The 22833-nt window shown below is 46.6% G+C and overlaps 1 protein-coding gene across 2 annotated transcripts in view; it reads right to left on the reverse strand.

The window, feature by feature from the left end:
• Positions 1-13604: 13604 nt before the first annotated feature.
• LOC140731980 (ankyrin repeat and BTB/POZ domain-containing protein 3-like) overlaps positions 13605-22833 on the reverse strand; it is a 70258-nt gene continuing 61029 nt past the window's right edge. The window contains exons 14-17 of one of the 2 annotated variants that reach the window (XM_073054029.1): positions 21914-22004; positions 19149-19217; positions 17228-17341; positions 13605-15183 (exon numbers count right to left, since the gene is read on the reverse strand). In XM_073054029.1, coding sequence (XP_072910130.1) covers positions 14983-15183; positions 17228-17341; positions 19149-19217; positions 21914-22004 — 475 coding nt within the window. In that variant the 3' untranslated portion in view covers positions 13605-14982. The remainder of the gene's footprint in view (positions 15184-17227; positions 17342-19148; positions 19218-21913; positions 22005-22833) is intronic. The other variant, XM_073054030.1, reaches the window with a different exon arrangement.

Here is a 22833-nt window from a genome sequence, read left to right on the forward strand (position 1 = left end):
AAAGGGCCCTCTCTTGCTATGTTTATTCCAAAATAAAACCTAAGGAGGGCTTGTGCATGTGCTTGGTGCTAACTTTTATTTTGAAGAAACAATAAAAGCTCTAACAGAAAACGAGAGCAAACACCGGAGGCTTGGTTGGTTGTCATGTCACTGTTGAGGACTTTGTTTCTTGAGGTAAGGACAGTGACATGAAAGACTGGCAAATTCAGGATGGGCAGAGTTAAAACCGCGTGTCCTTTCAGCCCCCAAAATACTGCAAAAGGAAATCACCACCTGACCGAGCCATTCTTCCTTGTTGCGTTCAGCTCTTCACCCCTTTACTGGGGCACGGGCTGCCAACAGCAGCTGGTCAGAGTCCTCTGTCCTGGGCCGAATGTCAATCGACCCCGCAGCTTCCCCTTTCACCACACGACATCATGCGTCTTCAGGGCGGAGGCCTCTCCTCTCCCGGGAGTGAGATCCTTGGAGCTCCTGCTGGTGTTTCTGTAGCTCTGGGTTTTTATGGAGCCTATCTATCTACCTATCCATTCCCTGTCCTTCTCCTTTCACTGCCAGGCCTGGGTCCGTCCATGGCCGAGTTGACCTACCCATATATCAGAATAAATCTTCCTGCACCAGACCAGCCTGTGTTCGCTGCCTTGTCCCAGACTGAAGTAGGTCTAGGTTAGGTCACCTCTTCTCAGGGAGAGAGCATGGAGCTGGGCATTCAATACTATGAAGAGTATGCAGTCAATGGCAACTTTATTAAGTACCTCCTGTATGTTCCACGTTGCCCATTCATTTCAAGGTTCAATGTATCGTGCATTCAGAGATGCTTCTGCACACCTCTGTTGTAATGTGTGGTTATTTGAGTTAGTGTCTCCTTCCTGTCTGCTTGAACCAGTCTGGCCATTCTCCTCTGACCTCTCTCATTAACAAGGCGTTTTCACCCACAAAACTGCTGCTCACTGGATGCACTTTTGTTTTTCACACCAGTCTCTGTAAATTCTAGAGATCGTAATACATCAAAATCCCAGGAGATCAGCAGTTTCTGAGATACTCAAACCACCCCATCTGGCACCAGCAATCATTCCACAGTCAAAGTCACTTAGATCAAATTTTTCCCCCATTCCGAAGTTTGGTCTGAACAACTGAACCTCTTGACCATATCTGCATGCTTTTCTGCATTGAGTTGCTGCCACACGATTGGCTGATTAGATATTTGCATTAACAATCTACCTAACCAGGTGGCCAACCCATTCTCCTATCTTCCCCCTGTAACCTTGGATGACCCTACTCATCAAGAACCTGAAGACTAAAGACTGGCTTTATCTGTCGATTGTACAACATTTGCATCAAATCAAACGAGTAAGGATTCTGTCACCACACTTCCGGCACCAGCAGAATGCGCCAACAACTTACTAACTCTAACCGTGTGTCTTAGGAATGTGGGAGGAAACTGGAGCACCCAGAGGAAACCACAAAGTCGTGGGGAGAACGTACAAACTCCTTACAAGCAGCTGCAGTAATTACCCCAATCAGTAATCGCATTATGCTTCATTACTGAGCCACTGGTGAGTAGCTGCTGTAGATGCAAATATTTCAAACTCTGGAAAAAAAATCTGTAACACTTGCAGCCCCAAGCATTTCAGATAAGGGATATTCAAACTGTAATAATGTAGACTGTGAAGAGGCTTATCAAAATTTACAAGTGGATCTTGATAGGGCTGAGGAAAGACAAACAAAATTTCTCAGTGCGAGGCGCTACGTGTCGGCGAATTAAACAGGATTGAACTTTCACGGATAAAGTCAGGGCCTTGGGGAATTGGGGTTTGATAGGTACAGGGATGGTAAGGACTGGAGGGAAATAGGATTATAAGATATAGGAGCAGATCTGGGCCATTCAGCCCATCGAGTCTGCTCTGCTCATTGAGTCTCATCATGACCGATTTATTATCCCACTCAGCCTCATTCATCTGCCTTAACTGTTGACGCCCTTATGAATCAAGAACCTATTAACCTATGTTGTAAGTATACCCGTTGACCTGGCCCAACAGCCGCCTACAGCAATGAATTCTACAGGTTCACCACGCCGTGGCTAAAGAAATTCCTCATCTCTGTTTTAAATGGATATCCTCCATTCTGAGAACAGGCTGTGCCCTCTGGTCCTAGACTCCCCCACTATAGGAAACATCGCTCCATTCCATAGGTTTCAATGAGATGCATCTTCATCCTGCTACACGCCAGCGAACATAGGTACATGGATGGAGGGGAATGCAGGTAGGTGGGACTAGGTTGGAGACCACGTCAGCATGCAGTAAACGGGCCAAATGGTCAGTGTGGAAGTCTGTGGAAGTCAGGCCACAGTATTGTCATTAACTAACTGGACTTTGAAACCTCAAACACTATCCTCTATTATACATTATTTAGCTTGTCCCTCATCACCAAACTCATTTGTTTCTTATTTATTTAGAGAACTAATGGGGAACAGGACCTTCCAGCCCAGCAACCTGCCTACTTAACCTTAGCCTAATCTAGGACAGTTTACAGTGACTAATCAACCTATGAACTGGTACACCTTTGGACTGTGGGAGGGAACCAGAGCACCCAGGGAAAACCCGTGTGTTCCCAGAGAGAACGTACCAACTCCTCACCGATGGCCACAGAACTGAACGCCCCCGAGCTGTAATGGTGTTACGTTAACCGCATTGCCATAGTGGCACCCAAGATCTGAAGTTTGAACAACAAAATGCCACTTTTAAACGGAATTCACTTGTTGGACACAGATATTGACCAATCGGTAATCTTGTGTGCTTTCAAGTCTATGAAACAGATTGACATTCGGAAGGAAACGGTGATGAGAAGGCTGATGGGACTGAAGGCTGACAAATCCCCAGGTCCAGATGGTCTGCACCCTAGGGTACTAAAGGAGGTGGCCCTGGAAATTGCGGATGCATTGGTAATCATTTTCCAATGTTCCTTAGATTCAGGATCAGTTCCTGAGGATTGGAGAATGTCTAATGTTATCCCACTTTTTAAGAAAGGAGGGAGGGAGAAAACAGAGAACTATCGTCCTGTCAGCCTAACATCAGTAGTGGGGAAGATGCTAGAGTCCATTATTAAGGATGAAATAGTGGCATATCTAGATAGCAGTGATAGGATTGGGCCGAGCCAGCATGGATTTACCAAGGGTAAATCATGCTTGACTAATCTGTTGGAGCTTTTCGAGGATGTAACCAGGAAGTTAGACGGGGGAGATCCAGCGGATGTAGTGTACCTCGATTTTCAGAAGGCATTTGATAAGGTCCCACATAGAAGATTGGTGGGTAAAATCAAAGCTCAGGGCATCGGGGGGAAGGCTTTGACATGGATAGAAAACTGGTTGGCAGATAGAAAGCAAAGGGTAGCGGTGAATGGGTGTTTCTCGGAATGGCAGGTGGTGACTAGTGGGGTGCCACAGGGCTCGGTATTGGGACCACAGCTGTTTACAATTTACGTCAACGATGTGGAAGAAGGCATTGAGAATAACATCAGCAAATTTGCTGATGATACTAAGCTGGGTGGCAGTGTGACATGTGATGAGGATGTTAGGAAAATTCAGGTTGACTTGGATAGGCTGGGTGAGTGGGCAGATATTTGGCAGATGGCGTTTAATGTGAATAAGTGTGAGGTTATCCGCTTTGGGAGTAAGAACAGGAAGGCAGATTATTATCTGAATGGTGTAGAGTTAGGTAAGGGAGAAATACAAAGAGATCTAGGAGTCCTTGTTCATCAATCACTGAAGGTGAATGAGCAAGTGCAGCAGGCAGTGAAGAAGGCTAATGGAATGTTGGCCTTTATTACGAAGGGAATTGAGTACAAGAGCAAGGAAATCCTCTTGCATTTGTACAGAGCCCTGGTGAGACCACACCTGGAGTATTGTGTACAGTTTTGGTCTCCAGGGTTAAGGAAGGACATCCTGGCTGTAGAGGAAGCGCAGCGTAGATTCACGAGGTTAATTCCTGGGATGTCTGGACTGTCTTACGCAGAGAGGTTAGAGAGACTGGGCTTGTACATGCTGGAATTAAGGAGATTGAGAGGGGATCTGATTGAAACATATAAGATTATTAAGGGATTGGACAAGATAGAGGCAGGAAATATGTTCCAGATGCTGGGAGAGTCCAGTACCAGAGGGCATGGTTTGAGAATAAGGGATAGGTCATTTAGGACACAGTTAAAGAAAAACTTCTTCTCCCAGAGAGTTGTGGGGGTGTGGAATGCACTGCCTCGGAAGGTAGTGGAGGCCAATTCTCTGGATGCTTTCAAGAAGGAGCTAGATAGGTATCTTATGGCTAGGGGAATCAAGGGATATGGGGACAAGGCAGGAACCGGGTATTGATAGTAATTGATCAGCCATGATCTCAAAATAGCGGTGCAAGCTCGAAGGGCCAAATGGTCTACTTCTGCACCTATTGTCTATTGTCTATATTTGTATAGTCAATCACCAATCACACTTCCACAAGGCAGGTGTAAACAACCAATGGAATCTCGACATTACTGGACAATAATACTATTGGGCTATTGACAACATCCATATTATTCCACAAAGAAAGATGTGTTGGGAATTTGAGATATACATCCAGTGAGAGCTGGTGATGTCTGGAAGTTAAACAGTGCGACCCGAGCCTTTAATCTGGATGATGTTGAAAGAGGTGGGTTAATTAGGGGCACTATCGTTGCAGGACACTATTTCAGCTTGGAGTGCTCAATGGTCATTGGTTTTAAGGCACGTCCCAATGTCTCTGCCTCTTTGGTATATTGGAGGCCAACTGTTCAACCTACCTCCATCCATTATGCATTGACATGTGCAGGTCTGGTCTCTGATCTAGAACGTAGAACATAGAACAGTACAGGCTCTTCAGCCTCAAAGTTGTCCCAACTTCTTAACCTACTCCAAGATCAATTTTAAGCTTTTCTCCTACATCGCCCTCCATTTTTTTATCATCCATGTGTCAACCTAAGAGTCTCTCAAAGGTCCTTAATGTATCTGCCTCTACTCACCTCCAGCAGTGTTTTTCATGTGCCCACCACTCTCTGTGTAAAATACTTACCTCTGACATCCTCCTCTATACTTTCATCAATCACTTTAAGATCATGCCCCCTCACAATAGCCATTTCTGCCCCTGGACAGAGGGTCTGACTGTCCACTCTATTATTTCTGTCCTGGGAGAAAGTGTCTGTGTCATGGTCCGGTCCGTGGAGTCTGCATTCCGGCTCATGGTCCGGTCCGTGGACTCAAGACTCCAGGTCTTCCGGTGTTCCCTTGTCTCAACTGGGCTTAATCGTAGGCACCTGATTCTCGTCTTGGAGTCGGGAATATAAGTGGCCCTGGGTTTGAGGTTGGTGGTGGGTTTGTCTTGTCAGTATCCTGTCCTCTGTGGGATAAGTCAGGCTGTCATTGCTGTTTCCCTTGGGAACAATAAAGTATGTCTGTCTGTTACCCTGAGGCTGGTCTGTTCACTTCCCTCTGAAGCCCTGCCTGTAACCTGTGACCTGTGCCTGGAGCCCTGCCCTGCCTTGCCTCTGCCTGGAGACTTGCCCTATTTAGAACTGTCTGTCCATGTCCACATCTTTGCTAGGTAGGTCCAGCTGTTTTGCCACTACCTAGCGTTAGGAGCTGCCTCTCCATGTCTATGCCTTTGCTAGGTAGGTCTGGCTGTTTTGCCACTACCTAGTGTTGCGAACTGTCTCGTTGTGTTCAGTGTAATGAGTCCCAGCCCTATGTCCTGTACCCAAGGAGGGGTCCCGGCTCTGTATTCCATGTTCCTGTTCTCCCTCAACTCTGTGTTCTGCGTTCCTGTTCTCCCTCGACCTAGGCTCTGGGTTCTTGTCGTGTCCATGTGCCTCGCCCAGCCCAGGAGTACCTTGCCCAGCCTAGTGCTGGGATTCCCTTGTTCTGTGCTGGGATTCCCTTGTCCAGTCCAGGAGTCTCATGTCCAGTTCTGTGTCTCTCCTCATCCTGTAGCCATGTCTTGTCCTTGCCTGGTTCTGGAGTCTGAGCCCGAGTCAAGACCCAGGTTCTGGGTCCTTGTCCAGTCTCTGGCTCGGAGTCCAAGCCCAGGCTCCTAGTTCCCAGTTCTCTGTCCTGGTTCCGCTCTCCTTGTCAAGTCCTAGCCCAGGCCCGGAGTCCTTGTCTCGTCTGAGGCCTTTGTCATGTCCAGTGTCCTTTCTTCCTCACTTCCCTTGCTTCCTTCTCATGCCCAGTACTGTTCCTGGTAGTTCAGTGTCTGTCTTGCTTTTGGGTCCACTCCCAACGCCCTCCCTATGACAGTCTGACTGTCCACTCTATCATTTCTGCCCCTGGAGAAAGTCTGACTGTCCACTATCATTTCTGCCTCTGGAGAAAGTCTGACTGTCCACTCTATCATTTCTGCCCCTGGAGAAAGTCTGACTGTCCACTATCATTTCTGCCCCTGGAGAAAGTCTGACTGTCCACTCTATCATTTCTGCCCCTGGAGAAAGTCTGACTGTCCACTATCATTTCTGCCCCTGGAGAAAAGGGCTGACTGTCCACTCTATCATTTCTGCCTCTGGAGAAAGTCTGACTGTCCACTCTATCATTTCTGCCTCTGGAGAAAGTCTGACTGTCCACTCTATCATTTCTACCCCTGGAGAAAGTCTGACTGTCCACTATCATTTCTGCCCCTGGAGAAAGTCTGACTGTCCACTATCATTTCTACCCCTGGAGAAAGTCTGACTGTCCACTATCATTTCTGCCCCTGGAGAAAAGGGCTGACTGTCCACTCTATCATTTCTGCCCCTGGAGAAAGTCTGACTGTCCACTCTATCATTTCTACCCCTGGAGAAAGTCTGACTGTCCACTATCATTTCTGCCCCTGGAGAAAGTCTGACTGTCCACTCTATCATTTCTACCCCTGGAGAAAGTCTGACTGTCCACTATCATTTCTGCCCCTGGAGAAAGTCTGACTGTCCACTCTATCATTTCTGCCCCTGGAGAAAGTCTGACTGTCCACTATCATTTCTGCCCCTGGAGAAAAGGGCTGACTGTCCACTCTATCATTTCTGCCTCTGGAGAAAGTCTGACTGTCCACTCTATCATTTCTGCCTCTGGAGAAAGTCTGACTGTCCACTCTATCATTTCTACCCCTGGAGAAAGTCTGACTGTCCACTATCATTTCTGCCCCTGGAGAAAGTCTGACTGTCCACTATCATTTCTACCCCTGGAGAAAGTCTGACTGTCCACTATCATTTCTGCCCCTGGAGAAAAGGGCTGACTGTCCACTCTATCATTTCTGCCTCTGGAGAAAGTCTGACTGTCCACTCTATCATTTCTGCCCCTGGAGAAAAGGGCTGACTGTCCACTCTATCATTTCTGCCTCTGGAGAAAGTCTGACTGTTCACTCTATCATTTCTGCCTCTGGAGAAAGTCTGACTGTCCACTCTATCATTTCTACCCCTGGAGAAAGTCTGACTGTCCACTATCATTTCTGCCCCTGGAGAAAAGGGCTGACTGTCTGTCTGCGCTAGGGAACTGGAGCTGCTGCTCGATGACCTTCGTCTGGTCAGGGAGAGTGAGGAGGTGATGGAGAGGAGTTATAGGCAGGTAGTCACCCAGGAACTACAGGAGACAGAGAAGTGGGTAACAGTCAGGAGAGGGAAGGGCAAGAAACAGGTACTAGAGAGTACCCCAGTGGCTGTCCCCTTAACAATAAGTATTCCTGTGTGAGTACTGTTGGGGGGAACGGCCTACCTGGGGGAAGCAACAGTGTTCGTGCCTCTGGCACAGAGTCTGGCCCTGTGGCTCAGAAGGGAAGGGAAAGGAAGAGGATGGCAGCAGTGATAGGGGACTCTATAGTTAGGGGGTCAGACAGGCGATTCTATGGACACGGGAAAGAAACTCAGATGGTAGTTTGGCTCCCAGGTGCCAGGGTCTGCCACGATATCCTGCAGTGGGAGGGAGAACAGCCAGAGGTTGTGGTACATATTGGTACCAACGACATAGGTAGAAAAAGGGAAGAGGTCCTGAAAACAGACTAGGGAGTTAGGAAGGAAGTTGAGAAGAAGGACCACAAAAGGTAGTAATCTCTGGATTACTGCCTGTGCCAGGTGACAGTGAGAATAGGAATAGAATGAGGTGGAGGATAAATGTGTGACTGAGGGATTGGAGCAGGGGGCAGGGATTCAGATTTCTGGATCATTGGGACCTCTTTTGGGGCAGGTGTGACCTGTACAAAAGGGACGGGTTGCATTTGAATCCCAGAGGGAACCAATATCCTGGCAGGAAGGTTTGCTAAGGCTATTGGGGAGAGTTTAAACTAGAATTGCTGGGGGTGGGAACCGAACTGAAGGGTGGTTGACTCACAAATAGAGAAAGTTTGGAGATGGTGCAAAAGGGAGGATAGGCAGGTGATAGAGAAGGGACGCACTCAGTCCGATAGTTTGAGATGTGTCTATTTTAATGCGAGGAGTATCATGAATAAAGTGGATGAGCTCAGAGCGTGGATCAGTACTTGGAGCTATGATGTTGTGGCCGTTACCGAGACTTGGATGCTGCAGGGGCAGGAATGGTTACTTCAAGTGCCAGTTTTTAGATGTTTCAGAAAGGACCGGGAGGGAGGCAAAAGAGGTGGGGGTGTGGCCCTGCTGATCAGAGATAGTGTCACGGCTGCAGAAAAGAAGTCATGGAGGGATTGTCTACGAAGTCTCTGTGTGTGGAAGTTAGAAACAGGAAGGGGTCAATAACTCTACTGGGTACTTTTTTTATAGACCAGCCAATAGTAACAGGGACATCGAGGAGCAGATAGGGAGACAGATTCTGGAAAGGAGTAATAACAACAGCGAGGGCCAAACTGTCCCGGGCCATCAGAGGGGCAAAGCGTGCACATGCCCAGCTAATCCACAGTTACTTCCAGGACAGCGGTGACACGCGGTGCATGTGGAAGGGCATCCAGGACATCAACTACAGGACAACAGCACCAGACTGTGCGGGTGATGCCTCCCTCCCAGATGTGCTGAATAACTTCTATGCTCGTTTTGAGGTGGAAAATGACATGGTGGCAGGGAATTCCACCCCTCCTCCAAATGACACAGATAAAAAGTGACGACTTGACTAATAACAGGGTTGTTGTGGTGGGAGATTTTAATTTCCCAAATATTGATTGGCATCTCCCTAGAGTGAGGGGTTTAGATGGGGTGGCGTTTGTTAGGTGCATTCAATAAGTAGATAAGCCTACAAGAGGAGAGGCTGTACTTGATTTGGTATTGGGAAATGAACCTGATCAGGTGTCAGGTCTCTCAATGGGAGAGCATTTTGCAGATAGTGATCACAATTCTATCTCCTTTACCACAGCATTGGAGAGGGATAGGAACAGACAAGTTAGGGATACATTTAATTGGAGTAAGGGGAACTATGAGGCTATCAGGCAGGAACTTGGAAGCATAAATTGGAAACAGATGTTCTCAGGGAAATGTACCAAAGAAATGTGGCAAATGTTCAGGGGATATTTGCATGGGGTTCTGCATAGGTATGTTCCAATGAGACAGGGAAAGGATGGTAGGGTACAAGATTCGTGGTGTACAAAGCCTGTTGTAAATTTAGTCAAGAAGAAACAAAGAGCTTACAAAAGGTTCAAAAAACTAGGTAATGATAGAGATCTAGAAGATTATAAGGCTAGCAGGACGGAGCTTAAGAAGGAAATTAGGAGAGCTAGAAGGGGCCATGAGAAGGCCTTGGTGAGCAGGATTAAGGAAAACCCCAAGGCATTCTACAAGTATGTGAAGAGCAAGAGGATAAGATGTGAAAGAATAGGACCTATCAAGTGTGACAGTGGGAAAGTGCGTATGGAGCCGGAGGAAATAGTTGGGGTACTTAATGAATACTTTGCTTCAGTATTGACTATGGAAAAGGATCTTGGCGATTGTAGGGATGACTTGCAGTGGACTGAAAAGTTTGAGAATGTAAATATTAAGAAAGGATGTGCTGGAACTTTTGGAAAACATCAAGTCACTGGGACCAGACAGGATGTACCCCAGGTTACGGTGGGAGGCGAGGGAGGAGATTGCTGAGCCTCTGGCAATGAGCTTTGCATCATCAATGAGGATGGGAGAGGTTCCAGTGGATTGGAGGGTTGCAGATGTTCCCTTATTTAAGAAACGGGGTAGGGATAACCCAGGAAATTATAGACCAGTGAGTCTTAATTCAGTGGTTGGTAAGTTGATGGAGAAGATCCTGAGAGGCAGGATTTATGAACATTTGGAGAGACATAATATGATTAGGATTAGTCAGCATGGCTTTGTCAAAGGCAGGTCGTGCCTTACGAGCCTGATTGAATTTTTTGAGGATGTGACTAAGCACATTGATGAAGGTAGAGCCGTAGATATAGTGTATATGGATTTTAGCAAGGCATTTGACAAGGTACCCCATGCAAGGCTTATTGAGAAAGTAAGGAGGTATGGGATCAAAGGGGACATTGCTTTGTGGATCCAGAACTGGCTTGCCCACAGAAGGCAAAGAGTGGTTGTAGATGGGTCATATTCTGCATGGAGGTTGGTGACCAGTGGTGTGCCTCAGAGATCTGTTCTGGGACTCCTACTCTTCATGATTTTTATAAATGACCTGGATGAGGAAGTGAAGGGTTGAGTTAATAAATTTGTTGATGACACAAAGGTTGTGTGTGTTGTGGATAGTGTGGAGGGCTGTCAGAGGTTACAGCGGGACATTGATAGGATGCAAAACTAGGTTGAGAAGTGGCAGATGGAGTTCAACCCAGGTAAGTGTGAGGTGGTTCATTTTGGTAGGTCAAATATGATGGCAGATTATTAATGGTAAGACTTTTGGCAGTGTGGAGGATCAGAGGGATGTTGGGGTCCGAGTCCATAGGACACTCAAAGCTGCTACGCAGGTTGACTCTGTGGTTAAGAAGGCATACGGTGCATTGGCCTTCATCAATCGTGGGATTTGAGTTTAAGAGCCGAGAGGTAATGTTGCAGCTATATAGGACCCTGGTCAGACCCCACTTGGAGTACTGTGCTCAGTTCTGATTGCCTCACTACAGGAAGGATGTGGAAACCATAGAAAGGGTGCAGAGGAGACCTATAAGGATGTTGCCTGGATTGGGGAGCATGCCTTATGAGAATAGATTGAGTGAACTTGGCCTTTTCTCCTTGGAGCAATGGACGATGAGAGGTGACCTGATAGAGATGTATAAGATGATGAGAGGCATTGATCGTGTGGATAGTCAGAGGCTTTTTCCCAGGGCTGAATTGGCTATCTCGAGAGGACACAGTTTTAAGGTGCTTGGAAGTAGGTACAGAGATGTCAGGGGTAAGTTTTTTTTTATTCAGAGAGTGGTGAGTGCGTGGAATGGGCTGCTGGTGGAGGTGGATACGATAGGGTCTTTTAAGAGATTCCTGGATGGCTACATGGAGCTTAGAAAAAGAGGGCTATGGGTAAAGCCCAGGTAGTTCAAAGGTAGGGACATGTTCGGCACAGCATTGTGGGCCGAATGGCCTGTATTGTGCTGTATGTTTTCTATGTTTCTATCATTTTTGCCCCTGGAGAAAGGGGCTGACTGTCTGCTCTGTCTATGCCTCTTATGCACTGTTATCAAGTCACGTCTCTTCACTCCAAAGAGAAATGCACCTGGAGGAAAGCCATGTGGTCACGGGGTGAACGAACAGACACCTTACAGGCCATGGTGGGAATTGAACCCGTCAGTGGTCACTGGTGCAGTAAATCGATGTGCTAACCGCTGTTATACCATGCCTCCCCATCTGATCAACGTCCATTTGTAACCTGTAACAATTTTTTATATTATCCACACCACCACCAAACTTCGTGTCTTCTGCTAACTTACCAACCCACCCATCCACTTCCTTATCTAATTCATTGTTACCTTGTGTCCCCGTCCCCCCACCACCTCTGAAATTCTGCCTTCGCATCCGAGACTTTGTGCAGGATTCCCTAAAGGTTAGCTTGCAAGTTGAGTCTATGGTGCGGAAGGCTAATGCGATGTTAGCATTCATTTCCAGAGGACTGGAATAAGGATGTGATGCCGAGGGTTGATAAGGCATTGGGCAGACCGGGAGTGTTGAGAGCCGTTTTGGCCCCTTTGTCTCAGAAAAGATGTGCAGCCCTTGGAGAGCATCCAGAGGTTAACGAGAACCAGGAGCATTTAATGGCTCAGGTCCTGTACTCACTGCAGTTTAGAAGAATGAGGGGGTATCTCATTGAAACCTGTTGAATATTGAAAAGCTTAGACACGAGGGGACATGAAGAGAATGTTTCCAATAGTGGGGAGTCTAGCGCCAGAGGCCACAGACTCAGAATAGAGGGATGTTCATTTAAAACGGATGAGGAGGAATTTCTTTAGCCAGGGGTGGTGAATCTGTGGAATTCATTGTCACAGACAATTGTGGAGGCCAAGTCGTTGAGTATATTTAAAGCAGAGGTTGATAGGTTCTTGACTAGTCAGGGCATCAAAGGTTATGGGGAGAAGGCAGGAGAATGGGGAGACTAGCCATGATGGAGGAGTGGCGTAATTCTGCTCCAGTGGGTTATGGTCCTGTGCTACTGTGGCTGTCCATAGCTTCGAATTCTTCATCTCCAAGTGGGAATGCTTGAAATTGCAGTGAGGAAAACAGTTCTGAATTGTCTTAATCCTTACTTCTTGCCAACTAACAGTGGACAAAAATCACTGCCTCTTGAACACCAGCATATGCAACTGGTGCTATTTTAAAGCTGTCTGTTCCAGGCGTGTAGTATCTGATGGCAGCACAACGTGCATGGACCTGCCTCTAGTTACAAACATTTCGCCAACAGTCCTGTGCCCCAGTTAAGCGGCAGTGTCTCAACAAATGATGGGAATCCCGGCTATTTTCTCCACAAGCTTTCATGTTCTTTAAGAGCTGTCCCAAATAAGCAGCTGCCCGATTAACCGATGGCCCAAGTAACTGGAATCCACTGTGTATGAGAAACGTAACTAGCTGAGTGGCGTAATGGCTGGCAACATGGGCAGGGTCGCTACCCACTGCTATATGCAATACAGACACAACTTCCTCCCAGTTTGATGGGGACAGTTTGGCTGCAGATTACCATGGGGGGGGGGCAGAAAATAAGATTTCCCCACAGGACTGAAGTTACATATTTTATAAAAATATTCACCCAGACATCTGGTCACCTACTTACAGGAAAGATGTAAATAAGGTTGAAAGAGTACAGAGTAAATTTACAAGGATGTTGCCAAGACTGGAGGAGCTGAGTTAGAGGGAAAGGTTGAATAGCTCAGGACTTTATTCCCCAGAGTGGAGATTTAATGGAGGCATACAAAATCATAGATAGGGTAATTGCAAGCAGGCTTTGGGTGGGACTATGAGTTGAGGCTGTGGGATAAGGGTGAAAGGTGAAACATTTAAGGGAAACTTCTTTGTTCAGAGGGTTGTGAGAGTGTGGAACAAGCTGCCTGTGGAGGTGGTGGATGTCAGGTCCACTTCGATATTGAAGAGAAGTTTGGATTGATACGTGGATGGGAGGGTTAGGGTCCCGGTGCAGGTCGACGGGACTAGGCAGCTTAAGATGGGCTGAAGGGACTGTCACTGCAGTCTGACTCTGACTCAATAGAAGAACACACAGAGGAACTGAATGATCTTTAATAATGAAAGAAAAAAAGGTTTACCAGTCTGATTTACCAATTATGTACATCACTGAAATCCTTCATTTGATTTTCATACCTGATGAAAATGCAGATTTCTGATACTTTCTATAAATAATCTTCTGCTTAATATCTTGTTTATACAAAATAACAAAAGAGCATTAAATTAAGCAATAAGATACAGTAGTTTACACACAATATTGCACTTCAGTTAAAAGAAAATTCCTTTGGTTTCTCTGCAACACGCACAGAATGCTGGAGGAGCTCAGCAGGTCAGGCAGATCGATGGAGAGGGGTAAACACTCGATGTTTCGGGCTGAGACCCTTCAGCACTGGTTTCTGTTGCTATTGGAAACAATACCTGAGGCTCAGTATGGCTTTGCAATTGAATGCCCGGGGAAGAACTGTGAAGCAGCCAATACTGCTTCCCAATCTCTCACAAAACTCTCATATCAGTCTGTCTGTGGACCACAGGAGACTGTAAACTGAAATCAGAGATGCAAAGGGAGTTGGGAGCCCTTGTGCAGGATTCCCGAAGGTCAATTTGTAGGCCGATTCAGTGGTGAGGAAGGCAAATGCGATGTTAGCGTTCATTTCAAGAGGACTAGGATGTAAGCGCAGGGAGGTGATGCTGAGGCACTGGTCAGACCACGCTCGGCGAGCAGTTTTGGATTCCGTATTGCAGAAAGGATGTGCTGACATTGGAGAGTGAATGATCCCGGGAACGAAAGGGTTAATGTATGGGAACCACTTGATGGTTCTGGGTCTGTACTCACTGGTGTTCAGAAGAATGAGGAGGGATCGCAATGAGACCTATCGAATACTTAAAGGCCTAAACAGAGTGGATGTGACGTTGCCTTTGGTGGGGGGGGTCTAGGGCCAGAGGGCACAGCCTCACAATAGCAATACGTCCATTTAGAACAGAGACGAAGAGGGATTCCTTTAGCCAAAGGTGGTGAATCTGTGGAAGCCATTGCCACAGGCGGCTGTGAGGCCAGGTCAAAGCAGAGATTGATCGGTTCTTGACTAGTCAGGGAGTCAAAGCTTACAGGGGGAAGGCAGGAGCATGGGATCGAGAGGGATAATAAATCCACCATGATAGAAAGGTGGAACAGACCCGATGGGACGAATGGCCACATTCTGCTCCTATGAACCTCATGGCCTTATTTCACCAAGGGTGAAATGGAAGGGGGCAGGTTTTCTCAGAGAAAACATTTAAGGTTGTTCTATTTCAACACCAAGCCACCCTAAAGCATGCCTATTGAGCTGTGTTGCCCGATGTCCTGTCCAGTAGACCCATCTCCATTTACATTAAGTGTTGTTGGCCATCCAAAGGCCAAGTCCTGTTAGTGCGTCACACTGTAGTTTCCTTGGAGATGGGCTGGTACACAGCCTGCATCCTGGAGGCCAGGGTCTGCTGCAGGTCTGCCAGGAGGTCCGATTTTACTGCCTCGTCCATCAACAGCTCCTGGAAAGAGTCCTGCTCCAGCAGGGACAGCAAGTTCTTCAGGAAGTAGCCGCTGCAGTACGAGACTAACTGGGATGCTCCAGCGACCTGCAGTGAACAGGAGTACAGCTTTACAGTCAAGAAAATCACAAGCATTGGCCCGTTCTGGCTTTAAAATGGAGAGTTCCACCCCTCCATTCATTTACATTTGCATAGAGCGCTGTTACAGGAAAGCAGCATCCATTGTTAGGGACCCCCACCACCCAGGTCCTGCTCTCCTCTCGCTGCTGCCATCAGGAAGGTGGTACAGGAGCCTCAGGACTCACACCACCAGCTTCAGGAACAGTTATCACCCCTCAACCATCTGGCTCTTGAACTAGAGGGGATAACTTCACTCAACTTCACCCACCCCATCATTAAAGTGTTCCCAAACCGATGGACTCACTTTCTTCATCTCATTGTCTTGATATTTATTGCTTTTTTTTACTAATTTGATTTACTTCTTTGTATTTACTCTGAATGCCCGCAAGAAAGCAAATCTCAAGGTGACATACATGCAGTTTGATTTATTACAGCTCTCCGAGTTAAAGTCATAGAACACAGAACATACACCATAGAACATTACATCACAGTACAGGCCCTTCGGCCCACAATGTTGTGCCAACCTTTCAACCTACTCCAAGATCAATCAAACCCTTCCCTCTCACATAGCTCTCCATTTTATATCATCCATGTGCCTATCAAAGAGTCATTGAGTCAAATAAAATAGGCCCCTCAGCCCAACTCGCCCATGCCGAGTAAAATACCGATCTCAGCTATTTGTCCACGTTTGGCCTATATCCCTCTAATCCTTTAGTAGGAAGATGTAGGACCAGAATTAGGCCACTCAGCCCATTGAGTCTTCTCCACCTTGCCAGCCTGGCTGATTTATTAAACCTATGCTCCTGCCTTCTCCCCATAACCTTTAACACCTCGACTAACCAAAAACCCAACAACCTCCACTTTAAATAGACCCAACCACTTGGCCTCTGTAGCCGACTGTGGCAATGAATTCCACAAGATTCACCACTCTCTGCCTAAAGAAATCCTTTCTCATCTCCTTTCTAAATGGGCATCCTTCTATTTCGAGGCTGTGCCCTCTGTTCCTAGACTCCCGCACTATAGGAAACGTTCTCCCCACATCCACTCCATCTAGGCCTTTCAATATTTGATAGGCTTCCAGCAATGACAGGCCCAGAGCCTTAAAACACTCCTCATATTTCATTCCCAGAACCATTCTCACGAACGTGTAAGGGGCCCAAAACTGCTCAGAACACTCCAACACGGGTCCGAAAACCTCAGCATTACATCTTAGCGTTTACACTCTAGTCCTCCCAAAATGAATGCTAACATTGCATTTGCCTTCCTCACCACAGAATAAACCTGCAAGTTAACCTTTAGGAAATCCTGCATGAAGACTCCCAAGTACCTCTGCATTTTCTCCATGTTTGGAAAATAGTCTACGCCTGTATTCTTTACCAAAGTGCATGACCGTACATATGCCTACACTGTATTCCATCTGCCACTTCTTCACCCATTCTCCCAATCTGTCCAAATCCCTGCTCCCTCAACGCGATCTGCCCCTCCTATCTTTGCACTGTATCACCTGCAAAATTGGCTACAAACCAAACAATTCCATCAGCCAAACCATTGGCATATAACATACAAAGCAGTCACAACACTGACTCCTGCGGAAATCAACTCGTCACCAGCAGCCAATCAGAACAAGCCCCCTTTCTTCCCACTGTTTGCCTCCTGCTAGTCAGCCAATCTTCTATCCAGGCTAGTATCTTTCCTGTTATGCCACGGGCTCTTATCTTGTTTAGCAGCCTCATGTGTGGCTTCTTTCTGTCCTGAAATCTTATTCCCTGGAATGAAGATTGAGGGGAGCTGTACAAACTGGCCTGTTTCTGTGCTGTTGTATTCTATGACCCTATCAGCCTATAAAATGGTACCTACGTAGCGAGTTCTCCACCTGGTGTTGAACTGCACCAAATTTAACCCTTTTACTTCAAAGAATACCCCATTAATCGTTAAAGCATTCCTGAAGATTACCTCAGGATGCTGCGCATTATACAACTTGCATATCAGCGGGAGGTAGGGCTGCCCTCACCTTGGCCCTTTGATAGGTCTTGGAGCTGTCAGCAAGGGTCAAATCTCGGGAACACATGGCTTCGCAGTGATGCATAAGCGATTCTAGCTTGAAGAGGCTGGAAGCTGAGAGAACCTGGAACAGAGACGGAGAGGTGAGTTCGGCAAGGAAGAACCCGCAACACAGACGGAGTGTGGAAGCTCCAGCTAGGCAAGGGTTAAGATGTCACATGCTTCATGGCAGCAGCTCCTCAGGGCCCAACAAATGGTGCAAATGCTTGTCTTGAAATTTTCTCGTCATTACAAGACCCTGTGGAGATTCTATTGGCTATTAATATCTGCATTGCTGCAGTGTGATTGGTCACTGATTGTGCAAGGTTATTACCCTACAACCAGCAGACTCCTGAACCAGTGTGGATAACTTCACTCACCCCAACACTGACCTGATCCCACAACCCACAGACCCACTTTCAACGTCTCTACAACTCATGTTCTCTGTATTACTTATTATTTGTTTTTATTAATTTGCATAGATTGTCTTCACTTGCACGTCATTTATCAGTCTTTGTGTGCAACTCTTCATTGATTCTATTGTATTTCTTTGTTCTACTTTGCTAATAAATTTACCTTGAGCTTTGAATAAGGAAATGGAACATACGCACACAAGATTACCAATTGGTCAGTATCCATTTGTTAGCTTCAGTGTAAAAATGGCATCTTTGCTCAAACTTCAGAGCAGTCTGATTTCCTTGTGCACGGGTACATAAAGTGTGGCTGAGGAACGTCTGCGGTGTCAGAGTCCAGTTTAGTTGGCGACGACACAGGAAATGAGCAATCTCTCTACATGTCGTTCAAAGCCATTCCATCTCTTACACCTTATACCCATTCCAATCATCTCTTTCCAAAGCACATGTACCATAATTCATTCCACTAAAAGCATCTAATCCACTCCAAGACAAATCGAGGGAGCATGCATAAATCTACCCCTCCTCAGCTGTGGGTTATTTCCTATGCCCCACTCACCTCCAAATTCAAAGTAAATTTATTATCCGGGAACATGTATGTCACCACATACTACCCCGAGATTCATTTTCTTGTAGGCATTTGCAGGAAAATAAAGAGATACAATTGAATTTCTCAAAAAGACCAACTAACAACTAATGTGCAAAAGAAGACAAATTGTGCAAATGAAATATAAATAATAATTATAAAGATAGGCCTTGAAAGTGAGTCTGCAGGTTGTGGAATCAGTTCAGTGTTGTGGTGAGTGAAGTTATCCTCGCTGGCTCAGGAGTTGAGGGGTAATAACTATTCCGGAACCTGGTGGTGTGGGTCCCGAGGCTCGAGGCTCCTGTACCTCCTTCCCGGTGGTAGAGAGCATGGCCTGGATGGTGGGTGCTGCTCTCCTTTGGACGTGCTCAAGGGTGGGAGGCTGTGTGACGGACTAGGCCGTACCCACTACTGACAGTTGGCTTTTCCCGTTCCTGGGCATCGGTGTTTCCGTACCAGGCCGTGATGCAGCCAGTTAGGACACTCTCCACTCTGTATCTATAGAAGTTTGTCGGGGTTTTAGGTGACATGCTGGATGGATCTTCGCAAACCCTTCGGAGAAAAGTGCAGTGCTGCCCATTTCCTGACATTCTTTCTCTCCACTACCAGCCCTTAACCGACAATTCTCAGCCACCCACTCCGTGAGGAGAGTGTGTCCATATTGAATATCCCCACCCCACCCCACCGACACTGCCACTATTGGAGCACCTCGATTCAAGTCGTCCCTGGCCCACGGTAATGAACTTGGTGCACAGACACGTTAGTGCACACTACCATCTGCCTGAGGATGTGGATAAGAACATCCGTGTCTTCTGATAGCTCACCACTTGCCAAGTGGCAGGACACTAGGGAATAAGCGTGCGAGTTGAGATGCACACGAGGGAAGAGCTTACCTCCAAGGCTCTGCTTTTCCTGATGTGCAGTCCATCTGTTCCTCCATTGTAAATATACCGTACCAAGCACTGTGGAGACATCACAGATCTCGATATGAGTTCGTGCACAAGTCTCCAATAAAAAATTGCAAGTGAAAAAAATCATTTCTCCAAATGCAAAACATCCATTTCTTTGACAGGTTTGGTTATTTCAGAGACCTTTATAGCCAGGTATTACTGCTGTGGTATAGTTGCTGACATTTCTGCAATGGGTTTGCTTATTACAGAGACCTTTATAGCCAGAGTTTGTTGCTATTTTGTTGAAAAATTGTAGCCTATACACTGTGTATCATTAGCTATGCAAAAATCAAAATCGGATGAAGGAAAGAGAGAGAGAGAGAGAGGAAAAAGAGAAAGAGCACGAGAAAGAAAGATTAAAGGGAGATGAGCTTTATTTGTCACCTGTACATCGAAACATTCAGTGAAATGTGTCATTTGCATCAGCAACCAACACAGTCTGAGGATCATGCTGACGTGTAAGTGTCGTCACGCATTCAGCACCAACAAAGCAAGCCCGCAACTCACTGATCCTCACCCGTATGTGTTTGGAACGAGGAAGCCAGAGCACCCGGAGGAAACGCACTCAGTGATGTGGAGAACTAACTCCTTACAGACAGAGATTGCTGGTGTGTTAAACGACAGCACTGTTATGCTGCTGCGCTGCCTTGGTTACCGTTACTTTGTTGGAGACCACAGCAATTAAATGGCGCACTGTCACCCGTCCATTCAGAAAGAGCTGGACACCCAGCCATTCACCTCTGGTGAAGATGCGAGCAAATAACAGCCAGGAATACAGGGAATCATTTCCAACGAGCATCTAAAACGTGTCACCTAAACCTCTGCCAGACTTCTGGAGATGCACAGTGAAGAGTATCCTGACTGGTTTCATCATGGCCTGGTATGCCCGGAAGCAGAAACGCCGAGAGAACGTGGAGGATACAGCCCAGTCCATCAAAGGTAAAGCCCTCCCTATAATCCAGCACATCTGCGTTAGCATTCATTGCAAGAGCTCTGGAATACAAGAGCAAGGATGTGATGCTGAGGCTTTATAAGACACTGGTGAGGCCTCACCTTGAGTATTGTGAACAGGTTTGGGCCCCCCATCTTAGAGAAGATGCGCTGACATTGGAGAGGGTCCAGAGGAGATTCGCAAGGATGATTCCAGGAATGAAAGGGTTATCATACTCTCAGTCTGTTCTCACTGGAATTCAGAAGGATGAAGGGGGATCTCACTGAAACCTTTCAAATGTTGAAAGGCCTAGACAGAGTAGATGTGGAAAGGATGTTTCCCAGGGTGGGGGAGTCTATGACAAGAGGGCACAGCCTCAGGATAGAGGGGAGCTCTTTCAAAACAGACATGGGACAAATTTCTTTAGCCAGAGGGTGGTGAATTTGTGGAATTTGTTGTCACATGGAGCTGAGGAGGCCAGGTCGTTGGGTGTACTTAAGGCAGAGATTGATTGGTTCTTGACTGGACACAGCATCAAAGGTTATGGGGCAAAGGCCGGGAACTGGGGTTGAGGAGGAGATTAAAAGAAAGGATCAGTCATGATTGAATGATGGAGCAGACTCGATGGGCCAGATGGTTTAATTCTGCTTCGATGTCTGTGGTCTTATCTACAAGAAGCGCTGCCACAAGAAAGGAACATCCACCATCCAGGCCAGGCTCTCCTCTCCCTGCTACCACTGGGCAGAAGGTACAGGAGCCTCAGGTCCCACACCACCAGCTTCAGGAGCAGTTATTACCCCTCAGCTATCAGGCTCCTGAACCGACCGGCGTGGATAACTTTAATCACCACAACTCTGAACTTTTCCACAACCCACAGGCTCACTTTCAAGGCCTCTACAGCTCATGTTCTCAGTTTTACATTTGCACAGATTGTCTTCTTTTGAATATTAGTTATTTGTTAGTCTTTTGTTTATGTGTAATTTTTCATAAGTTCTATTGTATTTTTTCCCCTGTGAATGCCTGCAACAAAATAGATCTCAGAGTAGTATATGATGACATATATGTCCTTTGATACACTTCCTTTGGCGTTGGCACTTTCAGACTGATCATCTGCTCCAAAGGAAGGTCCCTCTATACCAACCTGAAGTATCTCCGTTACAGGTGTTGGAGAACTCACGTATAATGGGTTCGTTATCCGAATCATGTTTCAATTGTAATCAGAGATAGTCACAGGATGGCATGGTTGTAGTAGTGTCAATTTTACCTGTCGTCGATAGCCGCTCCCCCATGGGAGGTGGGGATTGGCCCGTGTGAGGAGCATTGCAGCCCATCCCACTACCTGTCACTTAGTTGATGATGTCACGGTGCTGGTAGAGTTTAAATCTAGCCACACAGCCTCTTTTCACACACCTGGTCACCCCGGGCTGAGGGTCATGTTATTGTGGAAACAGTAAACAGTGGGGGGGGGGGGGGGGGTGCTGTAAAGAGGGTCTCTGCACACGCTTTAGAGAAGTATTTCCCACAGTGTGTATGTTTAGTGTCTGAGCATATATAGTTAACATACTCACCAGTAGTGAGTGTCTCTGCCCCAACTCACCAAACCCGTGAAACTGATTTCACACCAACAGACACGAACCAGATGCACTAGGATTTTGTCCATGAGACAAGATGCATCAAGTGCCCAGGAAGTTAGCTGTCAATAAACATCCCTGGTGTGTCTGACATTAATTTGCTACATTCGTTCTATCAGAAATATGAATAATTTGCTGTTGGTTACCTCAAATGTTTCGTACGCTATATCTTGGATCTCGATTGGGTCTCTGGCCTTGTCATTGACGGAAGGGCAGGCTTCAATAAGCACTCTGAACCTTAAACGTAACCAAAAAGTAGAATTATGTAGAACACAGAGCCAGAGAGAAATACGGCACAAAATGCAGCCTGTGTTGGATCTGTGTCCAGTAAACAGCAATAAAATAGATCTGACTCTCAAATAACGTGAGCAGCAGAAGTAGCCCTAACCCCCAATCAAACACTTTCCGTTCAGAGAAGCTCTTCCATAGAAATCCCGATGCCGATGCTCCATTTTGGGGAAGCTCTCCCCACTGAGGTTTAGTGTTATTTCACGTACACTGTCCCTTCCCACGTTCATCCCCAATACTGTCGTAACTCCAACATTTCTCAGTTTCCCACCCTGACCAGCCTTGTTTAACTAAGATAGAACATGACAGCAGAGTACAGGCCCTTTGGCCCACAATGGTGTGCTGACCTTTTAGCCTACTCCAAAATCAAGCTAATCACACAGGGGGGAAAAGATTTTGTTGCGTGATGTGTTCTGTTCTACTGAGCAGTGCGGGCATGCCGTGTTGGTGTCAGAAAATGTGGTGCCACTTGTGAGTTGCCCCAGCACTTCCTTGGGTGTGTTGTTTGTTGAACATCGTGGGATTGGATTGCTACGTTGGAGCTGGAAAAAGTGGTGCCACTTGCCAGCACGTCCTTGTTTGTGTTGGTTGTTAATGCAGAAAACACATTTCACTGTATGTGATAAATGAAACTGCATCTGAATTCCAATTTCTTTTTTTTCCATTCTCGTGCCCATCTAAGGGTCTGTTAAATTTCCTGTTGTACCTGCCTTTTCCAGCAGCCCTGGCAGTGCATTTCCCTTCTTTCTTTTCCTCAGCTTCACAAAAATCTGTTGAC

The sequence above is a fragment of the Hemitrygon akajei genome, chromosome 8 (genome assembly GCF_048418815.1).
Source record: "Hemitrygon akajei chromosome 8, sHemAka1.3, whole genome shotgun sequence".
Lineage (NCBI taxonomy): Eukaryota > Metazoa > Chordata > Chondrichthyes > Myliobatiformes > Dasyatidae > Hemitrygon > Hemitrygon akajei.